At 37.0% G+C, this 10,867-nt stretch overlaps 1 protein-coding gene across 1 annotated transcript; it reads left to right on the forward strand.

The window, feature by feature from the left end:
• Positions 1-4,719: 4,719 nt before the first annotated feature.
• On the forward strand, positions 4,720-8,261 carry LOC110315175 (zinc finger protein 431-like). The gene is made up of 3 exons (XM_029534712.1): positions 4,720-4,850; positions 5,095-5,155; positions 6,592-8,261. The coding sequence occupies exons 1-3, from the start codon at positions 4,817-4,819 to the stop codon at positions 7,865-7,867; spliced, it is 1,371 nt and encodes a 456-aa protein (XP_029390572.1). The 5' UTR covers positions 4,720-4,816; the 3' UTR covers positions 7,868-8,261.
• The last annotated feature ends 2,606 nt before the right edge of the window (positions 8,262-10,867 follow it).

The following is a 10,867-nucleotide window of genomic DNA, read 5'->3' on the forward strand; positions in this document are numbered from 1 at the left end:
TGTGTGTGTGTGTGTGTGTGTGTGTGTGTGTGTGTGTGTGTGTGTGTGTGTGCTCATTCTAATAGCAGTTTTCTTTTTGGTTTAAACATTTCTCTAGTAAGGTCATCTCCAGCAGAATACAGGTACAGTTTTTCATTTTACCTATCAATCTAGTCATTTACTCCAGGTTTTAGTTTTGTTTATCTTATGAATCAGCATTCCATGACTCGAAGCCTTTGATTCTAGGAGACTGAGGCATACGTTTTTGTTTTTTTTTTTTTTCTTAGCATTGCAAAATAACTCAATGCTCTGTCTGCCTTTGTTAAGCACAGATGATAGGCTAGTTGGGTGTGACCCTGCCCTGAACTTACCATTTCCAGCAAGCCAGAGGGTAATCTTGCTCTGTCCTAGGTTGATCCTGAACTCAGGAACCTGTCTGCCTTCCTAAGCAAACAAAGAAACAAACAAATAGATATTTGGAGTATCTTTCTAACAAGTTGGCTCACTGTGCACTGCCTTTGTTCCTTCAGATTCATGAAGACCCTCATATAATGCATTGAATCATTACTTTTGCATAGTTGAGAAAATAATATATTCAAACTCATATATTGAGGGTTCTTTCCCTAAAATGCTGTCCTGAAGGTCCCAATATTTACCATTTGAAAAGACACAGGCACACCCTTAATTCCTGGACTCCAGCTGTTTCTAATTATCATGGAGTCCTTAACATTTTTTTGCAGGAATTTGAAATATATACCTTATTATTGCCCACAGCAGCCCTCAACACTCTAGGAAGCTCACACCAGGGGCTTGTGCCAGGTGCAGAAACTATGTCGCTCTGTCCCAGTCGGGCTGAGCCAGACTTGATCTTCCATTGCAGAAGTTAATTTCAGATGTTTGCCACCTCCCAACCTCCTACAGTTGCAGATTTCCATATATTCTCATGGCCATCTGGCTGGCTGTCCTCTCCCTCCCCAAACCTGATCCTGAACCCTCCCAATTTCCTCCTGTTGTCTCCTTTCATCGATATGACAATCAGCTATTTTATTCTGCATTCTAAGTGAGATTTAAGTGTCTCTCACTTGTGCATTATGTCTTCTTTACCTCTTTTGTGCCTGTGGAGTATAGCCTGTGTGTCCTGCATTTCATGGCTAATATCCACTTATAAGTGAGTACATACCATGCATGTCCTTTTGTGATTGGCTTACCACACTCATGATAATTTCAAGATCCATCCACTTGCCTGTAAAATTATTGATGTGTTTGTTTTTTAATAGCTGATTGGTATTCTGTCGCTTAGGTTTACCACATTTACTACACTCACACTTGATTTGAAGAACATCTAGGTTGTTAGTTTCTGGCTACTACAAATAAAGCTGTTATGAACATAATTCAGCAAATGTCTTTGTGGAATGTTGAAGCTCCTTTTGAGTGTATGATTAGGGGTTGGGCATATAGCTGGCTCCTGAGGTAGAAGTATTCCCAGTTTTCTAAGCAGCTACCCAGTGGAGTTCCAAATTGCTTGTACAAGTTTGCACTCCCACCAACAATGGAGGACTGTTTCCCTTCCTCTAAATCCTTGCCAGCTTGTGGTATACCTTGAGTTTTTGATCTTGGTCATTGTGATGGGTGTAAAATTGTTTTGATTTGCATTGATGCAAAAAGCAAGAGGAATTTATTGTTCCAGTATACTGGGGTCATCCCAGACCTGAAGACGAGGTGGCAACCCCCAGCACTCATTCAGCAAGTTTTTATATGGTTTCCAGGGGCAGAATAGACCATCAGCAAGTAGGCACAATATGATTGGTGGAACAGTGTACCCTTAAACTGATTGGTCTTTAGGGAATGAGGTGACAAGGACTTCCCTTGTCTGAAAGTGGGCAGCGGTCCATCCTGCGGAATGTGTCCCAATCCACAAGTTGGTTCATGCACTGTGGTCTGAGAAATGGTAACTAGCTTCTCCCTTCCAGAGGGGCAAGTGTTTCATGACCTTCCCAAATTTCCTGAGCTGACCTTTTCATTCCCATTTTCTATTCTATGAGATTCATTGTATCCACTTTTATGTTGAGGACCTTGGTCCACTCATACTTTAATTCTGTGTAGGGTGATAAATATGAATCTATTTTCATTTTTCTACATGCAGATATCCAGTTAGACCAGTACTATTTCTTGAAGATGTTCTCTTTTTTCCCATTATTTGCTTTTCTTTCTTTATCAAAAAATAAAATGAGTTTATTTGTGGTTCCTTGTGGCCACTCCATTGGTCCACATATCTGTTTTTGTATCAATATCATGCAGTTTTCATCACTATTGCTTAGTGCAGCTTAAGTTGAGGGATGGTGATTCCTATTGAAGTTCTTTCGTTGTTTAGGATTGCTTTGCTTTCTTTGCTTTTTCCCCCCCCTATGAAGTTGAGAATTTCTCTTTCAAGATTTATAAAAAATTGTGTGAGAACGTTAATGGGGTTACACTGAACCTGTAGATTGCTTTTGGCAACTTGGACATTTTCACTATATGAATCCTACCTATCCAGTGCTTGGCTATGAATATCTGCATTTGCCTCATTCAGCTACTGGTAGAGCTGTTTGCAGGCATAGCATAGCATCAGTAATAATGTTAGGGTTTGCTGACCACTCAGGAGATGGATCCCAAGTTGGGCCAGAAAATATTTAGCCATTTGTTCATGCTCTACTCCATTTTTGTCCCCGCATTCTTCTTAGAAAGGAACAATTTTGTGTGTAAACTTTTGGATGTGAGAGTCTCCAATGGGGTGGAGGAGGTCTCTTCAGGTTCCTTATTTCCTGTATTACACATTTGACTAAGGTTACCCCATTGTGTCCTCAGAGCCTCCCCTTAGAGTTTCTACTCTAAGAGAGTTCTTGTCAGTCATTGATATGCCAAATGTCAGTGCCCTTGTAGTAACGAAGCTACCTCCTAAAGAATTGAAACTGGACTATTATATTTCTATATAAAGCTGTAAGTGAACAATAAGCAAGCAGTTTAATTCTATTTTCATCCTCTGAGTTAATCTGACCAATTCTCAGTAAAAAAATCCAGTGATACTGCATTTTTGCAGTGATCTGTGTCTCTAGGCTAGAGGTGTTTTCTCCTGATGACTCCTAGACTGTCTCCAGACTTATTCCCCACTCCCATTATCCTTCTCCATGTTATGGTTGGAGGAGGTCCTGCATTATTTGATCACCTGGTTAGTCATAGATTTATTAGGTTTTATTCAAAAATTTCAGAGTATTGATGTGTAGCAATGCTTATATAATATTGAGGCAGGAAATACTTGAAATAATGATTGGAATCAATTATGGTGGCTATCTGTGTGTGAATAATATAATGATAAGTTTTTGCACAGTGTACAATAACAAAACTTGCTAGCTTACACTTTTTGTATTTTTTAGTGTTCTCTATTTTGTCTTTATTTTAGAAAGCAATACGTGTCTGTGTAGCATTAGCTGTCCTAAGAGTAGGGGTGCAAACGAGGTAGGCCTCCGACTTAGAGATCATCCTGAGTCTGGCCCATGGATACTTCTATTAATTGTGGAACAACATGCCTGTCATTGTTGCTTGTTCCACATTCGTACTTACACTATTGGCTGATGGGCCTGGATCATAGGTTTTTATACCTGTCAAACATGTGCTATTATGCTGAGCTTCACCAACATTTTGAATTTGTTAAATTTGGTGGAGAGTATTATTCTGTTTTCCAGGTTGGCATGTATTGATGAAATTAGGACTTCCTAAATTTCAATAGTCATTGAACTGTAGGTACATGACATTCTTCATGCATGTAGTGTTGACTTTGAATTTAAGTTGAAAAAAACGTGAGTAATTTGGCAGTATACATACATATGCATCTCATGTGTATCTGTTTTTTTCACAAGCCAGATGATGGCCTCAGGACTCATGAAATTATAGTACAGGTTACTTATGATCCCCTATGTAAGCACTGGCCATTGGGCACTCTTCTTGGCAGGAACAGCAACTGTTCTTCACTAATGAGCCAGTTCTTCATCTTTATGTCATTTATTTATCATCAATATTTACATTGCTGATATTTTCATCTGTCCATGTAAACATCTTTTTCCTTTTAAAAAGATATTACTTAATGTTACAATTAAAACTAGGTCACCTCAGGTTCTGGAAGATGAATATACAACTGGGGTCAATGTATAATTAATTTTAAAAACTTCAGTAAAATTCTAATTTGCTTCTTTCTTGTGGTTTGATTCTTTGGTTTTTTTTTGCAAGAAATACTGGGTCATAGGGTACATCTCTGACTGTCCTAGAAATCATGCCTAGGCCAAGCTGGTATTAAAAAAAAAGAAAAGAAAAGAAAAATAAAAATATTTGTGCCTCTGTATCCTCAGTGTTGAGAGTCAATGCATTTACCAATCTAAGCATCTTGCTCATTGCTTTTGCAGTCTGTAATTATTAACACAATATCTCTTTTTGCTTACTACTATTGATCTTTTTGCTTGTCTCTTTATGTGTATTTATTGGCTTTTCTTTTCCAAGGGTTTATTCAACTCAAAGAGTGAAGAAATGACAGATGAGAACCTCATTATTCAGTTTCCTTCAAAAATGACTTGGTGATCATGATTACATTATAATTTCTGTGTCGGGAAACAAGTGGGTGAAGTACCAACATTATTAGAAAATATTGTCAATGAAATGTATATGTCTAATATTTCATTCTCATGCTACTTTTGCATGTATATATGGGATGTTTTAGAAAGCAGTAACATACGATGATGTACTGGTGAGCTTTAATCGGGAAGAATGGGCTTTGCTGGATCCTTCCCAGAAGAGTCTCTACAAAGATGTGATGCTGGAAACCTGTAGGAACCTCACTGCCATAGGTAAGATTGTGAATGTTGTTTCTCTTTTTAAAATAGGGGGAAAGTATATTTTTGTTGTGTGGTTGTTCATTTGTGTGTTTGCTTGCTTTTGTTGTTATTGATATCCATCTACAGTTTCATTGGAGAAGGAGGAAGAATGATGTGGATAAATTAGGCCTGTTTCTAAGGATCACTGAAGATAGTTTCTTAAATTCTGCCTAAATTCCAGTAATATACCATGTATTTTCTGGTACTTATCTTCTAGGCTATAACTGGGAAGATCACAATATTGAAGAAGATTGTGAAAATTCTGGAAGTTATAGAAGGTAATGTTCATGCTGATACATATATGCCTTTGAAGAAATCTTTATTTGTTCTTGAAGTTTTAGTTAAAATCAACACTGTAAATCAGCACAGCTTTATGGACACTGATTACTAAATTCTCTCAAAAAGGAAAACTCAGTGTCAGGTATCCAATTCGTGTTTGCAAGGCTTTCCATTAACACAAAAACATGGAAACAATGCCTTAACAGATAGTACCATTTCAAGCACAGCAACATTTAATATACACTGTAGAACTGCCAGTCTGTTTAGTCTCATACCACTCGGATAATGCAAAAAGTGTACACATTGAATATGTAATAAGTTTATATCCAAAACTGTTTGATAAGCAAACAGTCCATAGTATACTGATGGCAAGGTTTCTAAGATTATTGAGAGTGCAAGTTCATGGAAGATAAAAGGGTTGTCGTAATGAAACATTAATCCAATTTCCACATGGTTATAAGGAAAAAAAGTAAAACTGAGTTAATACAAGCTGTATATATTTTGTTATTCTTCCTTCCATAGGTGTATTATATGGGACAGATACATCTCTTTCTGTCTGTCTGTCTGTCATGGAACATAAATAATACAGTACTCTGCCTAAGTCATATTAACATAAAACCTATATTTCTCTCAGAGGACACTTGGGAGATTTGTAGTTTTCCCCACTTAGAATAAATTTGTTGAAAATTATGAAGCCTTACAATTAATTGCTTTTACAACTTCATTGTGAATACATCAAAAACATCATCAGACTGTAGAAAATCCCTATGAATATTAGTGATGTAGAAATTTTCTGTTTATCCTTTTTAACATCACAAATGTGGTATGGCTCACATCATAGGAAAATATATGAATGCAATCACTGTTGTAAAGCTGTCAATGCTTGCATATTTTGTCACTTGTGAAAAAAACCTCATACTGGGAGAGGATATTATAATTTTGAGCCATGCAATAAATGCTCTTACCATCACAGGTAATATTTTTTTTTAAAGATTTATTTATTTATTATATGTAAGTACACTGTAGCTGTCTTCAGACACTCCAGAAGAGGGAGTCAGATCTTGTTATGGATGGTTATGAGCCACCATGTGGTTGCTGGGATTTGAACTCTGGACCTTTGGAAGAGCAGTCGGGTGCTCTTACCCACTGAGCCATCTCACCAGCCCCATCACAGGTAATATTAAAGATGTAAATAATAACCATAATGAATCAAACCACTGTGGATATAAACAAAGTGATAGAACCTTAATATATCTGATTCATTTTTACAATTAGAAAAGATTGTTAAACTAATCCATACAGAAAATGAGTCATTAGTATAATAAATGGGTAAACCTTATACATGTACCAATTACATAAACAGGCTTCAGTGAAGTCATAGTGTAGAGAAACTCTCTGAATATATCCAATGTGTTAAAGACTATTTATTTCACAGGCATCTTCAAAGAGATGAACCAATTAATATTGGAGAGAAACCCTATGAATGTATTCAATATGATGGAGCTTTTGTAAGAAATAAACACCGTCAGATACATGAAAGCACGCATACTGGATCCTTTATGTCTTCTACTGATCTTCGAATACATAGAAAAACACAAACTGGAGAAAACGTCTATGATGATAACCAATGTGGTAAAGCCTTTGCAGGTGACAGCCATCTTCAGATCCATAAAGGAAGACATACTGGAAAGAAACCCCATGAATGTAACCAATGTGGCAAAGCCTTTGCATGTCACAGATATCTTCAAACACATAAAAGAACACATACTGGAGAGAAGCCCTATGAATGTAACCAATGTGGCAAAGCCTTTGCATGTCACACCTATCTTCAAATACATAAAAGAACGCATACTGGAGAGAAACCTTATGAATGTAATGAATGTGGCAAAACCTTTGCCCAGTGTGTTCATCTTCAAAGGCATAAAAGAACCCATACTGGAGAGAAACCCTATGAATGTGACCAATGTGGCAAAGCCTTTGCACGTAGTAAACATCTTCAAATACATAAGGGAACACATACTGGAGAGAAACCCTATGTATGTAATCAATGTGGTAAGGCCTTTGCATGTCACAGCTATCTTCGATTCCATAAAAGAAACCATACTGGAGAGAAACCCTATGAATGTAACCAATGTGGCAAAGGCTATGCACGACTCAGTTACCTTCAAACACATAAAAGAACACATACTGGAGAGAAACCCTATAAATGTAACCAATGTGGCAAAGCCTATGCACGACACAGTCATCTTACAACACATAAAAGAACACATACTGGAGAGAAACCCTATGAATGTGACCAATGTGGCAAAGCCTTTGCATGTCACAGCTATCTTCAACAACATAAAAGAACACATACTGGAGAGAAACCCTATGAATGTAGCCAATGTGGCAAAGCCTTTGCATGTCATAGTAGTTTTCGGAAGCATAAAAGAACACATACTGGAGAGAAACCCTATGAATGTAACCAATGTGGCAAAGCCTATGCACGACACAATTACCTTCAAACACATAAAAGAACACATACTGGAGAGAAACTCTATGAATGTCACCAATGTGGCAAAGCCTTTGCACATCGCAACCATCTTCAAATACATAAAATAACACATACTGTAGAGAAACTCTATGTATGTAATCAATGTGGCAAGGCCTTTGCATGTCACAGCTATCTTCAAAAACATACAAGAAGACATACTGGAGAGAAACCCCTATGAATGTACCCAATGTGGCAAAGCCTTTGCATAGTTTGGACATCTTTAAAGTCATAAAAGAACACATACTGGAGAGAAACCCTATGAATGTAACCAATGTGGCAAAGCCTATGCACAGCACCATTACCTTCAAAATCATAACACATACTGAAGAGACACCCTGATGATGCAGCGAATGTGGTTAATGGCTTTGCATGTTATGGTGGCCTTAAAAGGAATTTTAAAAACACATTCTTGAGAGAACCCTATAAATGTAATCAATCTAATATAGCCATTTCTTAAAATTGACCTTCTAAGGCATGAAAAATAGTTGTGAGATTATAGTAGGTGGGTGTGTCTGATTCCTTTGCCTGCTTGAGATGCTTTTCCTTCTATTTAATTGCTTTGCTAACTTTGATATGAGGATTTGTACCTATTTTTATTAAAATATGATATTCCTTGTTCATTTGATATTCCCAAGTGGCCTGCTCTTTTATTAAGGGAAATGGAAGAATATCTGGGTGTGATATTAGGTTGGGAGGGAAATAGAGAAGTGGAGGGAGGTATGGTCCAGATATACAGTGTAAGATGAGAATAAAGAAAAAAAAACTTTTTAAAAATAACTGCACACATTTACACACACACACACACACACACACACACACACACACACACACACATACTAAACAAGATGTGAATCAAATATATATGAAGTTGTAACAAATTAAGATAATGTATGTATAGAATTTTCATTTTATGTAACCCTGCCCTCAAGTATCATCAGCTAATATTGATCTATGCAGGCAATGGGAGCAGGATAGCAACCTTGGGGTTCCCAACTATGCGTGTGGACAATGAATGATTTATCCAGTACCAGCTGCTGGGAGTCAGATCAACTTTACTTGTGATTCAAGGCTTATATATTTTGGAGGAGTGGGGATAGTCACTTTGACATATCTAAGGTAGAGGCCTGTGTGGGGCCTGTAAATTGCCTACACAAGGTCAGAAAAGGAGAAGTCCCACAATAGAAGCCCAAATTCCATTATGTGCTATGCCTCAAAAAGCTATTTAGTCATTGGTGAACTATGAGTTTAATAAGCAGAGTTTTCCACATTTAAGTATAAATATTCTTACAAGTTTTAGGCTAATTTTGTTCTACACATTTTCACCATATGTAATAAACTTGCAAATGTGGACAGTTTTCAGCATACTCTGAGGAGACATATTTTGGAGATTTACAGGCATTTCAGAGGTAAATATTTTAAAACTGTCATATAGCAATATCTGATACAAAAGTACTTTTAAAATGTGAGGCAGATAAATTTTACATATCAGACATTATTTATTGTTTTCACTGAAATCTGTGAATCTATCCACCTCAAGACACAACTAATCTACTCTTTGGCACAAATCCAACAGATCCTTCATCAACTTTGTGCCCACAGAGGACTCTGCTCATTGGATGATGAACACTGGAGATTCTAAGGAACTAAAACTTTACAAGAGGAGGGCTTTGTCTGCCTATAATGTAGAAAGGCAGATTTGTGGAGGCCTGTTCTGTCTGATTCATTTGAATTCTAATCCTCCATTAGAGGAGGGGATATTTTGCTGTTTCCAAGCTGTGAGGTAGTGAGGGTTTTGGGAAGATCTAGAAATTAGGAGCACCAGGGCATGTAGCTCACAGGTTCTTTCCAGGATTCTCCTCTGATGCAGTTGGAGGGAGGTGTGAGGTAGGCCATAAGTTGTGCCATATTTGGGGGCCAGGGAGTGGGCGGGGTATGGAAACAGAAAGCATAGGATGGCTAAGTTCTCAATAGTTCCTTCTGATAGCACTTAGCTGGACCATCACTGGGTTCTGTTGGTACATGTGAAAACCTGGCCTTAGCCTTTGAGAGTCATTCAGTGTGAATTTCCCCTGGAGATGGGGAGACTCTATACCCCTCGTCATAGGAAGCTGTGTTGCATATTATATCACTGCCCAGTATACATAACAGGTATTACTTTTGCTGTGCATTGGAAAGAAAGATTCAAAACTTGAATATCTGGTTTCTAAAAGTTCTAAAGATTATATTCCACAATCAATTTTGTGTGATAAATTTTGCTAAGATTTGAGAAACTGTTAGAAAAAAGGTGATAGACATCTTCCTTCAGCAATGTTTTATTAGAATCCTTTAACATTTCTGCTACAGCACAAATATGTAGACAGCGTGGCCTCTGTACTAAAACAAGAGATAAGTAGTATCAGGACAGTCAGAAATTTAAGTTTTCAAGGTCACCCTGCATTTTTGCCGGAGTTGTGAGGTTTGTGTTTGTTTAATTTCTGTGCACATGCACTCATAGTTAACATTTATCAGGTTCATATTTAAAGAATTATACACTTAAAAAGAACCTCCTAATTCTATACTCTATTTGCTATGAAACTTCATAATATATTGAGAGCTTAAGCAGTGTCAAGCAGACTGTCTCATCTGCTTTAAATTGATAATGATGCTCTCATTGGTCAGATGAATTGTGAGTTTTGAGCTGTCTTGTCTGCATTACAGGTTGAAATAGAAAATGAAGGGGAGGAAGCACAGAATCTAGCTGAAGCATTTACATTCAAAGGGTTTTAATATTCTTTTATTTTGTATGTGGGGAAGATAATGTAAATATTCAGCTTTTTACTGCCAGAGTTTTCAGAGAGATGAGAAGTAAATAGCTATTATAATATAGTATTAAAACCCAGAAATTTCTTTTATTTGCATATAATGAGAACTATCTGAGAATAAGACTGAATGAAAAACTAAAAATGACACTAAGAAATAGATGGAATTGTTTTTGTTTAAATTTAAATAATGACTATAAATGATTGTTGAAGATTTATGAAATAGCTTTAGACAAGTGACTCAATCTCTTATGAGTACATAACCAGTCTTAGATGGTAACTCTTTCTTTTTTTAAAATTATTTTATTAGATTCTTCATTTACATTTCAAATGCTATCCCCAAAGTCCCCTACCCTCACCCTGCCCTGCTCCTCTACCCA

The sequence above is a fragment of the Mus pahari genome, unplaced genomic scaffold (assembly GCF_900095145.1).
Source record: "Mus pahari unplaced genomic scaffold, PAHARI_EIJ_v1.1 scaffold_11368_1, whole genome shotgun sequence".
NCBI lineage: Eukaryota > Metazoa > Chordata > Mammalia > Rodentia > Muridae > Mus > Mus pahari.

What these genes read in the sequence shown, in the direction of transcription:
- LOC110315175 (XM_029534712.1), top strand. Translation starts at nt 4,817, where the DNA reads ATGCTGGAAACCTGTAGGAACCTCACTGCCATAG. An exon ending in TAGGAACCTCACTGCCATAG is followed by an intron (nt 4,851 to 5,094) that starts GTAAGATTGTGA and finishes CTTATCTTCTAG; the next exon opens with GCTATAACTGGGAAGATCAC. An exon ending in AATTCTGGAAGTTATAGAAG is followed by an intron (nt 5,156 to 6,591) that starts GTAATGTTCATG and finishes TTTATTTCACAG; the next exon opens with GCATCTTCAAAGAGATGAAC.